This window comes from Myxine glutinosa, chromosome 1, assembly GCF_964187855.1.
Source record: "Myxine glutinosa chromosome 1, kmMyxGlut1.1, whole genome shotgun sequence".
Lineage (NCBI taxonomy): Eukaryota > Metazoa > Chordata > Myxini > Myxiniformes > Myxinidae > Myxine > Myxine glutinosa.
The window spans coordinates 331,923,941-331,943,597 of record NC_136261.1 but is presented as its reverse complement, the minus strand read 5'-3'; the positions used below and the strand labels follow the sequence as shown (position 1 = coordinate 331,943,597).

The 19,657-nt window shown below is 44.4% G+C and overlaps 1 protein-coding gene across 5 annotated transcripts in view; it reads left to right on the top strand.

Moving 5' to 3' along the window:
- Positions 1-19,657, top strand: part of GOLT1B (golgi transport 1B) — a 76,994-nt gene that overhangs the window by 18,315 nt on the left and 39,022 nt on the right. Inside the window, exons 2-3 of one of the 5 annotated variants that reach the window (XM_078769767.1) lie at positions 4,670-4,789; positions 7,573-7,633. The exons of 2 other annotated variants lie outside the window; for them this stretch is intronic. In XM_078769767.1, coding sequence (XP_078625893.1) covers positions 7,597-7,633 — 37 coding nt within the window. In that variant the 5' untranslated portion in view covers positions 4,670-4,789; positions 7,573-7,596. Of the gene's footprint in view, positions 1-4,669; positions 4,790-7,569; positions 7,634-19,657 lie in introns of all 5 variants that reach the window. 2 more of the 5 variants (XM_078769768.1, XM_068097342.2) reach the window with 2 other exon arrangements.

Here is a 19,657-nt window from a genome sequence, read left to right as displayed (position 1 = left end):
GCCCTTGTCACTGCACTCTCCTCTCTGATGACTTCTTTCACAGTGTCCATCTTTTTCTTACTTTTCTTCAGATGCGTGGTGAATGTTTCTATCTTCGGTTGGACAATCTTGTCTGCATTCGTCGTCGTGGCAGCATCCATTGCGTCCAAGCCTAGACGTTTGGCATCTACCAGGGTAGTTGCTGCAAGAATCTGACCTGTGGATATGTTCATTAGTTTATCTGTCGCAAGTGAAGGATTGAATGGGTTTTGCATCTTCTCTTCCACGGTCTGTTTGATCTGCAACACGGCTTCCATGTCGTCTTTCCTCAGCTTCTCGTGGTGGTCAGATTGCGGCGAGGCCATGTGTGCCATCTGTTTTACACTTTCAGAGACAGAGGTCATGAACGGTAGAGCCTTGATGTACTTTTCTCGTGCTGATTCAGACTGTGTTATACCCTTAAAGAGGCTTGTTTTGCCTTCCCTATTGTAGGTCTGTTCAAGGGCAAGGTCTGTCCACACACCATTAAAGTCTCCTGCAGTCTGGTGAACTGTGAATTTGCCAGCTGCAAACTCCTCGTGCACTTCTGGTGCTGTTTCTGGAAGCTTTTGCATCTCACTGAGATAGATCGGAAGGCAGGACATGTACTTACTATGGCCGGAAGCAATGGTATAGGGTAGCATATTCTGTACCTCTTGTAAGTGCTGTTGCCACAGCCCAGCTCTCTCAGCATGGATGTAACGCCTTAGGATAAGCACCATGTCTATGTACATGCTCCAAAGATGGGCCGTCACTCCTAATCCCTTCTCAAAATCTCCCCAGAGCGACTCCAGTGACTCTAGGCATTTCATGACTTCCTTCATGAGTGCAGCAAATTCGTCCTTCTCTTTCCTGTCAAAGGCATTTCTAAGACTTTCAAGCAGAGACTAAAGCAAAGAAAGTGTCTCCTCATTCTTCTCGAACAACAGCCATTTCTCAAATGCCTCCCACTTCAGCATGAACAATGCCTCACTCAACCATGAATGATTAACGGACCATCTTATAATAATCTTTTCCTGCCATGACTTTATTGGCTGTACCTCGACCACAGATATCACTAGAAACCAGAATGTCCTCTATGCCACTCTCAATTATGAAAAATCCAATAGATCCCAAGAAGTTCTGGGCGATATGGAATCCTCCAAGTCGAACAATAACATCTTTGTACTTTTCCGATTCCTTCCTAAACAACCCCTTTACTATGTCATATATCACCTGGTCACAAGTCACCACCGTCTTAGCCTGACCCATCTTAAGACTCAAGGAGACAAAGTAGTCCAATGAGGTCTGGACTACATCTGCGTTGGTTGGGTTTTGTGGAAGCAATGGTCCATAACCAATCTTTGTTTTCTCTGTATGTTGCCCAGAACTGTATTCAAAGAAGCTGCTCCATGTCAGGCTACCAGTGTCCTTGTCGTTTTCACCCGTCATCAACTGTGTTGGATACATCCTCAGTAGGAACCAAACGATGTTCTTGTCAGCTAGAAAGCAGGCTTCCCCCTTGTCATCATGAGGAAGTTCAATATCGCGTAATGACCTAGCCTGTCTTCTGTCCTTCAGTGTCAGTTTACTACTTACTGGAACGAATTTGTCTGGTTCACTGATAGTCAGTTTCCTCGTTTTCTTAAGGGGCACTGCCCCCATTACCTCCCCACTTCCTTCTCCCTCAAATGTGTACTACAACAACAACAACAACAACAACATGCATTTTAAGGCCATTTTCCCTGCTAGAGCGGGGGTTAGCCTTATTAGGTAGCATCATTGGCTGAGGCGTAGCATCATTGGCTGAGGGGTAGCATCATTGGCTGAGGGGTAGCATCATTGGCTGAGGGGTAGCATCATTGGCTGAGGGGTAGCATCATTGGCTGAGGGGTAGCATCATTGGCTGAGGTGTAGCATCATGTGTACTGATATGTGTACATGTGTACATGTGTACCTCAAATGTGTACTGATAAATTATATTTGTTGTAGCATCAAAACTACCACCATCTTGTGTCTCTGAATGGAAGTTTAAGGCTGAAGATCTATGGTAATCATAAAGATCAGCAAGAGTGAAGCAAGTTGCTGAAACAAATGTAGCATAATAATCCCTAGCACCAAACAAAAGATGAAAAGCATCAACCACCACAGTAAACCATCACTATTACGATCAATATAGGCCAGAAACAGTAGAGGGATGCAAAGAACATATTGTGACATATACATATGTGAATTATTTGATAAAGTAGCTAAATTTTCAGCTTAACCCACTTTCCGTGACCTTTTGACCTCTGCTGACCTCATGGATGGTCCAATCACGTTGAATCATGTTTCATATAAAAGCCAAATTTATAACAAAAAGAATGAGTGGTAATTTGTTGCACTCACCCCTGTATTATGGGATATATGGTCAATTGAATTTCCCCTACCCCTAAATTTCTTGCTTTTTTACAGTTGACGCCCCAAGTTAAAAAACGTCCTTACAGAATTCGCGCAATCCAAACTATCTTGCTAAAGTCACTTTTCTGGTGGCTAACACCCCCACAGACATTATCTAGGGGTCAAACATTTTATAGCAGGGGTGTCACTTCAAAATAACTTTTTTACACATTTCCAGGCCTCGGATCCCAGACTATTACCGAAACAGAACATTCTGTGCGCCTTGTAATTCGTTTTGATGTGGCAGGTTTCACATGTAAATAATTTTGAGTTGCCCTCTTTAATCATACGATGACCACTCCTTTTTGATTCTTCAGATCCATAGGGCTGCCGAAGCAGTTTCTTGGCTATTGGGCACAATCCTGGATGTGTCACCACTCCGACACAGGATACTCGAATGGCTCATTCATTCCAGTAAGCTGGTACACATTTTGCCGACCTTGGAAGGATGACAGGTTGAGTCAACCCACTTGGTGTTACTTCAACGGAATAACAGGGGCTTGAACTCAGGACCCTGAGATCTCAAGCCAGCTGTCTTATTTAAGCCAACACCAGGCTTACTTGACTCTTACGGCTCTGTTGTTAAGGGAAGCTTATTTTTTTTCATTTGTTTGCATATTTTATCTCATGAAGTCGATTGGAATATACAAATCTTGAGCAACAGACAATCCATGCAACAATGTGTGAAAAGCTTACCTTCCCCAGCTCATCCACGATGCAGGAGTTGTTCCTAGTTACACTTCCATAATCCACTTTCCAGTTTACAACCACGTACACTATTTTGTTCTACTTTTTGTTCCTCTTTTGAGGAGTTTGCTGTCTTTTGAGGGGCTGTTCAATCCCATTCTTCCATCCAGGGCTTCCAGTAGGTGGTGCATTACCAACCATCTCATGTCATCCCCCTTCCACACAGGCAATCTTCTCTATTCCCTTTAACCCCACCCACCTCTGACTTTCTGGAAATCCCCTTTTTTATTTGTTGACTGACCACTCTCTGCCGTGATATCCTTCAGACAGGCAGGCTGCGCCTCATCCCTCTCTTCAGACCTTGACAAAAATCACAAACTGTTCAAAAACTTGGAATATTTTTTAAAATCCTGACAAATCTCACACACTATCTCTTTCCAAAAGGACCGTATGGCAAACCTTCTAATCTACTTTCTTAACAATCCTCTTGAGGAAGTTCAGTCACTCAAACTCCTGGGTCTCACTATCAGCCATGATCTTTCTTGGGTAAACCACATTTCAAAGTTGCTTTCCAAAGCCAGCCACCAACTGGGCATCCTCTGACGTATGAAGTTTTTCCTTGGCACACCTGAACTCCAGTCCACCTACAAGGCTTGCATCGATAGCTTGATGGAGTAGTACTCGACCGCTCTGGACTGGCTCCCTGGTCTCACACCTTGCTCAGCTTGACGCCATGGAAACCAAGTCTTTGAAGATTATTGGAACCTCCCAGGCTGAGACTGAGTCGATTGGCCTATCAATTCGCCATCACAGACAGGTCGGTGGTCTATGTCTTCTACCGCCTCCTCTCTGGACTTGCACCCTGTCCAGTGTGCGAGCTCCTCCACTGATCTCAACTATGTATACAAAACAAAAATCCAATCCTATTCTCACAGATTGCTGTGTTTTTCTTCTTCCTCTTCTCCCTCCTCTCTCTCTCTCTCTCTCTCTCTCTCTCTCTCTCTCTCTCTCTCTCTCTCTCTCTCTCTCTCTCTCTGGCACCCCCTTGTGAACGTTCGTTTTCGGGTGTGGCAAAATGGCGGCTGTGTTCGTTTACTGGGGTGAGCAGCTCTGCCGTGTACCCTTTCCCACTCGGTTTTGTTGTAGTTTGTGCTTCTCCTCCCTCCCACCCATTTCCCCATCCCTCTCCTCCCTCCCCCCCCCCCCCCCCACCCCCCTCTTCCCCTGTTTCGAGAGAGAGAGAGATGGGGCTTTGTGTGATGATGTCCTGTCGGCTCTGGATATAGACGAAGGTGAGGGGTATTTGCTCTCAGCACTTTCCTCTCACTGTGTTTGTATCCGGTGCTGTGTTGCTCCTATTATTTAACGTTCGTTAAATAATAACCTTACCTTATTTCTTATTTTTGGGCAATATTAGCCGTAACCTTATAAATCATTTCTCCTTTGTTAATAAAACATAAAAACCTTCCGATTCATGAAAGAAAAAAATCTAACGCTGCCAAAAGTATGGCCCCCGCTGCTAGTGCCGCGCTCTTTCGTTTTACAGCCTTTGAAACCTCAGCGCGGAAAAATGGATTTTTCTGCGTTCCTCCTTGAAGTGGAGTCAATGCGGAAGACATTGTACTTGCAGCTGGCCATCCTCGTCGTCGGCGTCGGGATCGACAAGGTAATCGCTGCATCACAAATTAATAAGCGAATTGTTATTTTTGTTTCGGATGAAACCGATGTTCCTCGAATTGTAGAACAGGGATTAACAGTTCAGCCTGATTTATTTATTATGGCATCACCACTCGACAGCCCCACGATCAAAGTAATCATTTCAAATTGTCCTCCGTTGGCCCCTGATGAGTTCTTAATTAAAGAACTTTCTCGTTATGGTTTGTTAGTTTCACGCATTTCTAAGATCCCGTTTGGATCACGCAATAATGAGTTAAAGCACGTCTTGTCCTTTCGATGTCAAACCTTTATTCTCCTGAAAGACTCCCGAAAGGATTTGAACCTTGTGATTAAACTCAAACACAAACAATTTGAATATACAATCTACGCCTCTACCAATGTTTTAAAATGCCTTGGTTGTGGATTGCTTGGGCATGTCAAGCACGACTGTCCCTGGAAGAAAGAGAATGTTCCTGAATTAGAACATCCTCCACCCCCTGAAAATGATAACAACACCCCTCCTCACCGACCACCCCCGCCCTCCTCTTGCGAACCATCCCTCTCCCCCCACTGTCCACAACCTTCTGCCATACCCTCCTCCACCTCCTTGGAAACGAATAATGTTCCTTCTGCTCCTGCAACTGATTGTAACCCTCCCCTCTTGACAATAGACCTTACTCCCCCACCAATAGTAGAAAACCACAGCTCACCCTCATTAGAATCTGATATCATTCCTCCTACGATGACAGATCATAACTTTCCCGTTATAGCTGAAACGGCTAATGAAAACTCGTCCCTCACGAGCACTGCCCTACCCCCACCCCTTTCTCAAGATCCAGATGCATTCAAAATGGTTCGATCAAAAACGAAAAGGCACCTAAAAATATTAGATGAAAATGACCAACCAACTAAGAAACCCTTAGCTGGAAACTCTCAAACTGTCCCTCCAAATCCTCATTTCAATCCCTCTCCTCCTAGCCCTAAAATTTCTGCCACACTCAAAACCGATTTTCAGTCTTGGAGGACATCACTTTGGATGACCCCTGTCTCCAATCGCTGACCCTGGAATTAACAGCATGGCCGTACACAGCAGTCAACCATTGCCTCCGCCCCTGAAGCTACTCCTCTGACCCCATCCCCTCCCTTCATGGGCAAAACCCTGCCTGGCAAAATGGAGGGATGTGATGAGGCTGACGATGAGTTAAATGATGACACAACGTCGGTGCCATCCGACATAGATAACTCTATTAGTGAGTGTGGGAGCGTAATGGAAGATACTTCCCAAGTCTCCCCTGCTGATATCAAACTCTTTCTGAAAGATACATTTCATAAAATAAATGTTGGCATTCAAACCTTCTTTCCAGAATTGCCACAATTCATACAAACTGCTAAGATTATTATCTAACGCCCAGATGATTCCAACTTTAGCCCATCCCAACCCCACCGGTTAAAGAAATGTGTACAAAAAGCTAAGGGTGAATTGCTGGCAATTCAATGTTGGTCTTCTGGAAGACAAATGTTTTATTGATGCTTTTAAAATCTTCTGGGATACTTTACTCCTGCGGAAAGCTTCCTTCCCTCTCCTCGGACAGTGGTGGGACAACGCAAAAGTCCAGAAACAAATGTTTATTGCCAGCAGTATGGGTCCTTTCATACCAAGAACGATGTTGCTCTTCAATCCCTATTTACCAAGGAGATTCTAACTTTACAGTCCAACCTCTCAGCATCTAATGCTAAACGGACTAACCTTTTGTTAGCTAAGAAAAACGCCCTCCTTGCTGAACTGTGTGTAAAGCGAGCTAGAGGAGCTTTGGTCCGGCTCCGAATGGAAAATTTGTGTCTTCTAGATACCTCTTCCAAGTTCTTCTTTGGATTAGAAACCGGAACCAAATGAAGCCAGCAACTAACTTCGCTTCGGACAAAAGAAGGGAGAATGACATACGATCAAAAATGTATCAGAGCTTCCGCCAAGGAATACTTGTCTGACTTGTACCGTGCCAAGAACATTGATCACGGAATGATTGACTCTCTGGTTGCCTCTTTGCCCACCTTGTCCGAAACGGCACGCCTACAGTTGGATGTGGAAGTTACTTTGGAAGAACCTTTTCCGCGTTACAAGCTTTGCCCACTGGCAAGGCGTCGGGCTTAGATGGAATCCCAATGGAATTCTACCGGGCCTTTTGGAACCTTTTGGGGTCTGAATTACTTGGTCTTTTAAACGGCAGCTTGTGATTTGCCTCGCTACCCTTCAGTTGTCGCAGGGCTGTACCTGCCCTCATTCCCATGAAAGGAGACCTTCAGAACTTGAAAAAGTAGCGTCTAATCTCATTACTTTGTACGGACTATAAAATCTTTTCCAAAGCGCTTGCAAACCGTCTCAAGCTGGTGATTGAGGAGATTGTACATCCCGACCAATCCTACTGCATCCCCAAAAGGACGATACATGATAGTATTTTTATCGTTCACGACATTGTCGATACTTGTACCATTGAACAAAGGAATGTTGGTTTGGCTTTCCCAGACTAGGAAAAAGCTTTTGATGCAATTGATAATGTTTATCTCTTTTCTGTTTTACGTGGCTTTGGTCTCAGGGCATATTTTATCTCCTACATTAAATTACTGTATAATAATACTTTTAGTTTGTTAAAAGTTAATAATATTTTCTGCCAGCCTTTGTTTGTGGAGGAATTTGTCAAGGGCACCCCTTGTCTGGTCTGTTGTACTCCCTTTCAGTTGAGCCTTTGCTTATTCGATTGCGTGTGCGTCTTCTTGGTTTCGCCCCCATTCCAGCAGTAAACCCGGTCAAGACCATCGCCTATGCAGATGACCTGTGCTCAATTGTTCGCTCTGATGAGTATGTTTATTCCTTGGTTCATTGTGTCCAGGAGTTTAGCTCAGCAAGCTCTGCAAAAATCAACTGGCTCAAGAGCAATGCTCTCTACTTGGGCCCGCAAAGTGATGCCCCCCTCCTCCAACACTGCCCGGCCAGCTTGTGTGGGCAAGAGACGGGATACATTATATTGGGGTCTCTTGGCACTCCAGATTTCGTTTCAAAGAACTGGAAAACACTCATAACTAAAACTGAGCAGCGGCTTCTAAAATGGAAGGGTTTACTGAATCGGTTCTCTTATCAGGGTCGCACCCTGATAATAAACAATCTTGTGGCATCAATGCTGTGGCACAAGTTTAAGGCACTACAGGCCCCAGCTTTTATTCTTAAAACACTGTCAAGTGTTTTTATTGACTTCTTTGGGGTTGGGGGGGGGGGGGGGGACACTGGCTCTGGTCGGGCGTGCTAAGCCTGCCCGTCACCGAAGGTGGACAGGGGTTGGTCGATGTCACCAGTAAAGTGATTGCTTTTCGCCTCCTTTCACTATGCCGGCTTTTGTACACATATGTCCCGTGGAAAGCTTTTGCTCACTGCCTACTCAGGAAAGCCGGGAAACTTGGTTTTGACCAGCAGCTCTTTCTCATCGACATCAAGAGCGTTGATTTAACTTTGGTCCCCCTGTACTACAGGAGTATGCTGGAAGCATGGTAGGCTATTCAGTTTCAGCATGATACCTGTGATTATTCCCTCTCAATGTTTTTAAATGAGCCAGTCTTTTTAAAAGGGTCTGTAGTGACTGATCTTTTATGCAAAAATTCATTGATATTGTTGTGTTTGTAGGGAGGAGTGATAATTTAGAACCAGTTGATTTGCATAAATTAGCATGCTCCGGATGTCGCGATGAAGAAGAAGAACCACCATGTAATAAGTACTTGTTTAGCTGTATCTTCTGTATCCTTACTAATACATAACGTGTATCTTCGTCCCCATCACGTGGGGTGGGGTCATGTTAATTCGTTTAGGGATTATGTTCATAAATCTCCTGTGTGTCATGGTCTCTGCAATCTATACCTTTGTTCATTATGACAACGCACGAGACACTTGCCGTAATCGCCTATTAAACTACCCCTAATTAATATAACCATCGGAAACCATGCAGGAAGCACAAGTGCTGATGATCCCGACGTGGTGTCGCACAGGACGGGCAGGCTAGAGCCGTGCCCAGAGGGGCAGTGATTGGTTCGGGGTTTGATTGACAGGAAGGACGGGTAAGATGGAACTCGCTGATAGGGTCGGGACGGAGACGTGTTGAGATGACGTCAGAACCCGAGCAACAAAAGACTGTTCCCGACATTTTGTTCTCTTGCGCGTGGGGAGTTCAGTACGCTCTGACTGATATTGGTCGCTCTTGCGCATTCTCACCCTGAACCTCGTACGAACGGTGGCATTTTGCTCTCGGGCTCAAGGAAGCGATCCTGAACAGCCGTGTTTGGAAATCCTGCTAGTGGTCGTGAGGAGGCAGAGCCGCGGCCCTGGAACTGTGGTTTGCCTTGCGGACGGGTGGATGAGCATGGTGTGGAAGAGCGGGCTGCACGCCTGCTGTTCGCTTCGCGCGGAAGGCCTACTTTGCACCAACGTGCACGGCCTCGTGAAACGAGGTCGGACTGAGGCCTACTCGTGCCAACGAATGAGCGCACTTTCCCGCCAAGAACGGAGCCGCGTCCAGACTGCGTGTTCGGGGGCCTGGACTAGTCCTGATGAGACGCACAGGTCGAGTCGAGCTCGGTGCAATTGAACAACCAAACACGTTTATTTTCAGTTATCTTTCCCTTTATCTGTGAACTGGATCTGTGTGCGGGGACGTCCCATTTAGGATTTTATTTACCCTGCATTATTTTGTATTACCGGCATTTTTTTTTAATAAAGCCGGCATTTATTCTTGCACATTTTAAACCTGTGATGGTGGAGATTATTTATCCAGGTGTGAAGACGAGGTGGAAGCCGTTCAGTAAGGCTCCGGTTTTTCCCCCCTCCCTCTTGTTCCCCCATGCGTATTAACTCTGCTGTATTTTTGATTGAACGCCTTCGAATGTTAAAGCTTGTTTGGTCATCCGTGCTACCCTGAGGTGTTCACACAGGGTAGTCACGTGACAATATTGATTGCACCAAGGTCAAAAACTTTCAAGGCCCTTTTCTCCATAAATGGAAGTCAGCAGCTGACGTTGCTGTGGCTACTGGTGTTCGATCTATCAGTCATTGGGAGAACCTTCTCTCTGATTTTACGCTTTTTTTAACAAACCGGCCAAAATGGGACCCTCTGGTGGAAGCTAACTCTCCTTTGTCCCAATGCCCCTTTCCAAAACTTTTTATTTCTTTCCAATGTCTTGTTCCTTTTAATACGATGAATAAATCTTCTGTATATTCCTTGTGTTAGAATTCTTGTTTTCAGTAAACTGGCAGAACCACAAACACATTGGAGACCGCTGCTCCAAATGAGCGCTTCCGTAACAATCAAATGGCTCACCATGTACAGGGCACCCATTGCCAAACGCACTGGGGACCTGCAATGGCGACTGGCACATTATATTTTATCTTCAAACGTTTAATCTCACCGCATATGCCCTGACAACTCGGAAATGTGTCCCTTCTGTGATGTCCCTGAAACTGTTTTTCATGCTTTTATTGAATGAGGTTGGAATGTATGAGGTTGGCCCCTCTTTTTACAGTTTTATTACGTGTGATTGAAGGGCTAGTTTTGGTTTTTACACATTGTGTTTTTTATATTGGGTTTTAACATTTCTTACCGGTGTAAAGAGGAATGTATTGTGGTGTGATTCCCCTCAGCGAAGACCGGAAAAATCACGAATAGTCAAAGCCAGCTTTAACTCCAAAGGCGTTCAGTTCAAATAGCGGACTTTACTATATACAGTCACGTGAAAAAGTAAGTACACCCCATGTAAAGTTTTGACTTTTTCAACATACAGCTATTTGATCTTCATTTCAACAATATTGACAGATAAAGGTGATATAATATAACAAATATCATGAAACATTTACATTTTGTAGTCCATTGTATAATTTAAATAAACATGAATGCAAATTTCGCATGTGGAAAAAGTAAGTACACCCCTACATTTATCACTACTTCAAATACCTAAAATTCGAATCGGGTGCACCAGCTCAGGTGCAAATGATTAGAACATCGTTAGAGAGGATCTTGGAGGAACCTGTCTTATTTAAACCTCAGACATTTCGTTTGGTTTGCTCTTTGTTGTTGAAGTGTGTGGCGCGTCACCATGCTTAGATCAAAAGTGCTCCATGAGGCCTTCAGAAAGAAGGTTATAGATGCCTACGAGTCTGGGAAGGGATTTAAAAAGATCTCCAAACAATTTGAAATCAAACATTCGACTGTTCGGAAGATTATCTACAAGTGGAGAAGATTCCAAACAACTGCCAACATGTTCAGGCCAGGCCGCCCCAGCAAGTTCAGCCCGAGAGCAGACCGCAAGATGCTGAAAGAAGTCTCGAAGAACCCCAGAATGTCATCACAGGACCTACAGGTAGCTCTTGCCACTGTTGATGTCAAAGTGCATGAGTCTACCATTAGAAAGAGGCTGCACAAATTTGATCTACATGGGAGGTGTGCCAGGAGGAAACCTTTGCTGTCCAGAAAGAACATCAGGGCAAGACTAAAGTTTGCCAATGAACACCCAGGCAAAGACCAGCACTTCTGGAACAATGTGCTCTGGACAGATGAGTCAAAGGTAGAGCTATTTGGCCACAGTACCAGAAGACATGTTTGGCGAAAACCAAAGACAGCATTTGACCACAAGAACCTGATACCAACTGTAAAGCATGGTGGTGGAAATATTATGGTTTGGGGCAGCTTTGCTGCATCAGGGCCTGGGCAGCTCACCATCATAGAATCCACTATGAATTCTTCATTGTACCAGAGGGTGCTTGAGGATAATGTGAGGCCATCTGTCGGAAAGTTGAAGCTCAACCGAAGGTGGACCTTGCAACATGACAATGACCCTAAACATACCAGAAAATCCACCAAAGAATGGCTGAAAAGAAAGAAATGGAGGGTTCTGGAATGGCCAAGTCAAAGCCCGGATCTAAATCCCATCAAGATGTTGTGGGGGGATTTGAAACGAGCTGTGCATGCAATTGTGCATGCTGTGCAACAATTTTTTGTTGAATAAGTTATTGCAAAGTCAATTTATCATTGTTTTTTGTTCAATTAGATCACCTTTATCTATAGGTACTGCTTAAAACTTAAAATGAAGATCAAATATTTATATGTCCACATATGTTAAAAAGATTTTTAAAAACATTTCATGGAGTGTACTTACTTTTTCCACATGCGAAATTTGCATTTATGTTTATTTAAATTATACAATGGACTACAAAATGTAAATGTTTCATGATATTTGTTATATTATATCACCTTTATCTATCAATATTGTTGAAATGAAGATCAAATAGCTGTATGTTGAAATATGTTGAAAAAGTCAAAACTTTACATGGGGTGTACTTACTTTTTCACGTGACTGTATATGCGCGGGGGAGGGAAGAGAAGAAGAAGAATAAGCTTTTACCTGAGCGATCCGCCGAGCAGTCTTCAAACCTGCAAAAACAACTCAAACGAAAAACGGATTTAGAATGTACAAAAATAAACAGGTTTATTTAACGGAATGCCGGTAACAAGAAACGCGACGGTAAATAAATATCCTAAATGGAGTGCTCCCTCACCAGACTTGGAACACGTGGATGAAGTGAAAGTGAAAATGTGAAATTGTATGTGAAAATAAATGAAGTGAAAATGTGAAAATGGATGAAGTGAAATGGATGAAGATGAAGGTGGATGAAGTGATGTGATGGATGAAGTGAAGATGAAGTGAAATGAAATTCATCTTCATGTTTGAATTTGAAATTTGAAAACGATGAAATTCAAATTCAAAAACTTCATCCAAAAAATGGATGAAGTGAAAATAAATGCAAAGGAATGGGTGTACGTGTGTACTTGGCTCAATCGTCTGTCCTGGCACCTCATCAAGACCCGCCTCAGGCCCCCCGTTCCTGCTCGGGAATCCGGACGCGGTCCCTGCCTTGGCGGGAAGTAGGCCTCAGTCCACCTCATTTGTGTGCTGCCAGGCCTCACCAGGCGTCTCACTGTCCCCTGGCTCGTCAAGCTCCAGCGGCAAGCCGCCCTTGTACGCTTGTCGCTTGCATGGAGAACCCAGCTCTTCGTATGCGCTCTTCCTCCTCATGTCCAAAACGAACAGGGGAACGAGGAGACAATGCCGGCACACAACCGTTAGCACCGAGATCCAGAACGTCAAGCAGGCACAAGAGCAAGAAGGTCCAGCGCAAGACAGTAAATGTCGGTCTCTCTCCACATTTTATCGATCCCTCGTGATGTCATCTGCCTCTCCACCAATTCCTGCCGGCCAACATCACAGGCTTAGCTCTCCACCAATGGCCGCGTTGCTTCTCCCTCATGCCATCGGTCCGTGGTCAATCAGCGCGTCGCTTCTTCCTTTTGGTCACTCCCGCCCAATGGGGTCCTTCTGGGCGTGGCTCTCGGACTGCCTGTTTCGATGTTGCCATACAAGCTGATGATGTAGCTGGCCGCGGTTCCATCGGCAGTGCTCTGCACTGGCTTCCGATGGGTTTTCTTGTACGGGGGGTGGGGGGGGGGGGGGTGGATTTAATTGGTGTACTAATGGGCCTCACTCGTGTCTATGGTGCAGTGCCAAATGAGCCAAAGGATAGATCGCAAGGTCTCACGGACAGGGGAATTAACATAATCCCTACACTGGTTAACACGCCCCGTTCCTCGTAACAGGAACAAATATACAAGCTTACTCCGAACACATGGTCTACATAGGTCCCTGACTTATGTACATCGAAGTGGTTCTTTCGACCCACGATCTTCGGAGCACCTACCTATGCAGATCGACCTGATTATATATCACTCTACCCCACCGACATAACAGTATTTTAGCCAACTATCTGTTTACAGAGGCAAAACTTGCTATTTATTTATCAAGGAAGCACAAAATGCAAACTATTCGTGCACTAATTTTAGCTGATAATGGTGTTTCAATAATTTTTAAAGGTCTAGTTACGTATCGTTTACATCTGGAGTTTGAATCCATTGGTTGTACACTTTTCTCACAGCGATGGTGCGTGAAGGAATCCCTTTGCGGTTTGGTTGATTGTGTCCTCCAAGTTAATTTGTAAATTTCAGCCCTTGCTCTGATGTAACCCCTTTGCTTATTCATATGAAATGTGTCAAATGACTTTTTATCATGTACACTGATTTCCTGGTAATAAAGAGGAACAAAATGTCAAATGTTCTCTATATATATATATATATATATATATATGTATATATATATATATGTATATATATATATATATATATATATATATATATATATATATATATATATATATATACACATTAGGGTGGGCTTCAAAAAATCAAAATGCAGATTTTTTCGGGACATGGTCTATTTTTGTTCCTTTTGGTGTCAAAGGAAACCACACCAAATTTGAATGGAATCCAATAATATTTAGGGGTGCCACATCAGTGATGAATTTTCCCCCATGCAAAAATAGGAATTCCCATTTTTTGGGCTGTATATACACAAAATAAATACATAATTATATATATACATTAAATATAATATTAAAAATAAATATATAGTAAATATACATTAAATAATAATATATATTATATTATACATTATATATACAATTATACGATAGACAATTATACAAATATAGACAAATATAATACATTAAATAATATATTAAAAATAAATATAATATATTAAAATTTAAATATAATAAATAAATATATAGTTATACAATATATATACATTATAATTAAATATACATTAAATTTATACATAAAATATACATTAAATAATAAATATACATAAATACACATTATACATTATATCCGGTATACATTATATCCGGTATATCATTATATCCAAGAAGGAAACTTCCGGTCCCTCGAGTGACGGGGCTTGCTTTGATCTCTCCACGGCATCAAAGTTTGAGTGTTTTCCCGTTTGTTTCTTTGTCAAATTTCCGCTGCGTATTTTGTTGTGTATGTGTTATTGTGTGTTTCTATTTGGTTTTGGTTTTGTAGTTGTTGCAAATTTGTGTGTAATCAGTCGTTTCTTTGTCCGCGCCTCGTGCGGCCTGGTGTCTCGTGCGGCCTCCTCGTCTCGACTTGTGCCCCGCCCCCTATATTCTCGTTTGTTCTTTCACCTCTGCTCTTGCTTTCTCAAATCCACGTTCTCACTTAGACTTTTCCCGGATTGTTTTCATGGTTTTGTTTAAATATTTATTTAAATATGTTTAAACCGCAGCGGTGATCTCCCCCCCCCCCCCCCCCCCCCCCCCCCAGGATTTCCATGTTTTAAACGTTTCCCAGTGTGTACCCTGGATAAGAATAGGTACGCCGTATCCCTGCGTGTCGTAGGAGGCGACTAAGAGGGTTGGCGTCAGGAAGGGCATCCGGCCATAAAAAACATTGCCTCAAAAAGAGAACCATGACAATTACAACTACATGTGGGCAGGGTACAGCCCGAAGTGGAGATCGGTTTCTGAGGTTTGGGACATGGAATGTAGGGACAATGACAGGGAGATCAGGAGAAGTGGTGGAAGTATTGGTCAGAAGAAGAGTGGACATATGTTGTGTGCAAGAGACGAGATGGAAGGGAAGTGGTGTGAGAATGGTGAAGGGTAGGCAGGGACAGAAATACAAGTTTGTGTGGCAAGGGTGCCTGGAGGGCGTGAATGGTGTTGGTGTCCTGTTTTCTGAGGAGTTTGTAGACAGTGTGGTGAGTGTGACTAGAGTGAGTGATAGGTTGATGATGGTGAAAATGATGATTGGAAAGCTCTTGGTGAACGTCATCTCGGGATATGCTCCGCAGGTTGGTCGGAGCGATGAAGAGAAGGACAAGTTCTGGTGTGCGATAGAGAAGCTGATGGAAAACGTGAACGATGAGGAAGTTGTTGTGGTAGGAGGAGACCTAAATGGACATGTGGGAAGGAGTATGGATGGTTTTGACGGAGTTCATGGGGGTTACGGATATGGTGTGAGAAATGGAGAAGGTGAAAGGATTTTGGAGTTTGCTGATGGAGCTGATTTGTTGATTTGTAATACTCAGTTCCAGAAAGAGGATAATAAGCTTGTTACATACATGTCAGGTGGGTCGACGACAACCGTTGACTACCTGATGGTGCGTAGGCGAGATAGGGGGCACCTCCGAGACACAAAGGTGATCCCGGGGGAGGAGGCTGTTTCACAGCACCACTTGGTTGTCTGCGACGTCAGGGTGAAAGGTGCGAGGAGAGCTCGGCGGGTGAAGTACCAACCGAGAATGAAGGTGTGGAGGTTGAAAGAGGTGACAGTAAGGGAGGCATTAAAAGAGAGGCTGAGTAGGGTCGAGGATGATGTGGTTGAGCTTGAAAGTGGTTGGATGTCAATGAAAGCTAGTCTGTTGGGAGCCGTTGGTGAGGTATGTGGATGGACAAAAGGACCACCGAGGCACTCGGAAACATGGTGGTGGGATGATGAAGTTGGAAAGAGGATTGACGAGAAGAGGAAGAAGTTCAAGGAGTGGCAGAAGGCGAAGGGTACGGGAGCAGAAACAGCAGAGCATGAAAGTTATAAGGCAGCCAGGAAGGCTGCAAAGAAAGAGGTAGCAAAGGCGCAGGAGGCATGTAGGAAAATGTTCGGAGAACGCTTGGATTCGGAAGAGGGTCAGAAAGCAGTATTCAGGATTGCAAAGCAGATAGCGAAAGAGAGGTGTGATGTGATGGGGGTGAGCTGCTTGAAGGATGAAGTGGGACAAATCGTTGTCGACCCAGATGGAATTAAAGGAAGATGGAAAAGATATATGGAAATGCTGTTGAATACAGAGAATGAATGGGATGGCAACATAGAGAGTAACCCAGTTTTAGGACCGGCAGAGAAGATAACTGAGAAGGAAGTTGAGGAAGCGATAAAAGCAATGAAGGGTAGAAAAGCGGGAGGGCCGACGGGAGTTGTGGGAGATATGTTGAAGGCAGCAGGAAGTTGGGGTGTGAAGAGAATGACAGAGATCTGTAATCTGGTGGTGAAAGAAGGCCGCATTCCAGTGGATTGGGAACTGAGTACCCTCGTCCCTCTATACAAGGGGAAAGGTGACCCTCTGGAGTGTGGCTCGTACCGAGCGATAAAGTTATTGGAGCATGGAATGAAGGTATTGGAAAGGGTGTTGGAGAGGAGGATAAGGAAGAAAGTGAAGATCGACGAAATGCAGTTTGGATTTATGCCAGGAAGAGGAACGACAGATGCACTTTTCATTGTGAGGCAGTTGCAGGAGAAGTACATGGAGAAGAGGAAGAAGTTGTTTCTTGGGTTTGTTGATCTGGAGAAAGCATTCGATCGGGTTCCACGCAAAGTATTGACATGGGCATTGAGGAAGTTAGGAGTGGAGGAATGGTTGATCAGAGTTGTGATGGCAATGTACAAAAGAGCGCGCACAGCTGTAAGGACAAAGGACGGGAACAGTGGTGAGTTTGAGGTGAAGGTGGGAGTGCATCAGGGGTCGGTACTAAGTCCACTACTATTTGTAGCTGTGATGGAGGTGCTGGCTCAGACCGTAAAGGAGGGTTTACCGTGGGAGTTGTTGTATGCAGATGATCTGGTGTTGATTGCGGAAAGTATGGATGGACTGAAGGAAAAGATGAACAAGTGGAAGGAATGTATGGAGACAAAAGGTCTGAAGGTGAATATCGGAAATGAACGTAGAGCAGCAACGAAGGTTGGAAAGGGTGGAAATGCGAATGGTTCGACGGATGTGCGGAGTATCGTTGAGAGAGAGGAAGACAAATGATGAATTGCGAAAGATGATGGGAATAGAGCCTGTGATTGATGCTGTGAAGAGGAACAGGTTGAGATGGTTTGGTCATGTGTTGAGGAAGGATGAAAGTGACTGGTTGAGAAGAGTGATGGAAATGAATGTAGAAGGAAGTAGAAGACGGGGAAGACCGAGAAAGACTTGGCTAAATATGGTGGAAGAAGAAATGCGGGCAAGGGGGTTAACAAGGAGAGATGCAGAAAATAGGGCAAAATGGAGAAGATTGTCATGGGGACCGCAAGGCTAACCCCCGCTCTAGCAGGGAAAATGGCCTTTAAAATGCATGTTGTGTTGTTGTATACATTATATATATAGTTATATACAATATATTATACATACAGTTTTGAGACTTCCTATGATCACTATCTGGGCAATTTTCATGCATGTTTTGTACAGGTTCCTGGGGTCAGGGGTACGCTTTTTTAGTGTGTAATATGTAGGCCTAACTTATTGACTCTTTTGTCAATGTGGCTCTTTTGTAGAGAGTGACCCTGTGGAGTAAGAATTAACAGGATTTTACCCACATTCTTGCGTATTTTGCAGATATGGCATGTGCTAGTACCAGTGTTTCATTGAAAACTCGGGCTCAGGATAATGTGTATCTCATTGGGTCCACTTCTGGAGATGCCATCAAAGGTGCCAAGCTCCCGACTGTGCATCAATCTCTTGTCCTGTTTTTCCATCACCTGAAGAAGGAGAATCGCACTGCCCGGGAGAGTGCAACCCTCACCATTGAAGAGGTTGTGAAGTTCTGGGAAAAAGCTCACCTACCTACAACGACGAAGCAGCACTGCATCCATCGTTTGGAGAGGCTATATGAAGAATGGAGGAGCCTCCAAAAAGGTGCAAAGCGGGGTGGTGCGACCCAAGAGAAAAAGGAAGCATCCTTCAAGGCCTCCTTGGAGAAGACGTTTGATCTTAGGCATGCAGATTCGGAGGCCATAATCACCAACCCCGAGGGCAGGAAGTTTCTTCACGATCAATTCTCAGAGAGGAAGGCTTCAATGGGATCTGTAGACACTGTGTTGGAAGCAAAAACGAAGCGAAAGAAAGAAAGGGAAGAAAAGGAGAAGACTAAGGCAGAGAAGGAAAATAAGAGACAGGAAATGGTCATGAAGGGTGCTACTGCTATGGAAGTCACAGACTCAGACTCTGACTCTGAGACCACGGCACAGGCTGGTTCTTCATCATCTGATGGTGGGATATCTCGTCCCAAGAAAAGAAGGCCTTTCAACATTGTCACTCCTGAAGTCGCAGCTTCTTAGGATCGTACGAAAACAAGTGACCGAATGGCTGTCCACAACTTGGCATCCATTTGTAGAGCAGTAGGATGGGATCCTGCAGAGCTGGCACTGAACCGATGGACAGTGCGGCGGAATCGCATGATGCATCGATCCAAAACCATGGACGAAATAAAAGAAGCATTTCATCATAATGTGCAGGGTCCTTTAGTGGTCCATTGGGATGGAAAGCTTCTTCCCGATGTCACTGGAGATTTTGTGCATGTGAAGGTGGATCGTCTTCCAATCCTTGTGTCCAACCAGTACCATGGAATGGAGCAGCTGTTGAATGTTCCCAAGTTACCTGACGGGGGAGGAGAAGCTATGGCAACCGCTGTAGTGGACACACTGAAGAGCTGGAACCTTGTGGGCAAGGTGAAGGCTTTGTCTTTTGACACAACGGCCAGCAATTCAGGTGTTCGTGGAGGGGCTGCTGTCCTCATTGAAAAGAAGCTACAGACTGAACTAATTCATTTGGCTTGCCGCCATCATGCGCACGAAATCATTCTGGGAGATGTTTTCACCACTCTTTTCGGTCCTTCATCAGGCCCTGACATCCAGCTTTTTAAGCGGTTTCAGGCGGAGTGGCCGTCCATTGCCCATCACCAACCAAAAAATGGATTCACAGATCCTGATACGGCAGCTGAGTTTGCACAGAACAATGACATGATGGATGAAGCTCTGGAATTTGCTCTTGTGTGTTTGAAAGATCAGCAGCCACGAGATGATTATCGTGAACTCCTAGAACTGACTGTCATCTACATGGGAGGAATCCCACCTCGTGGAATCCGGATCATGGCTCCAGGAGCAATGCACAGAGCCAGATGGATGGC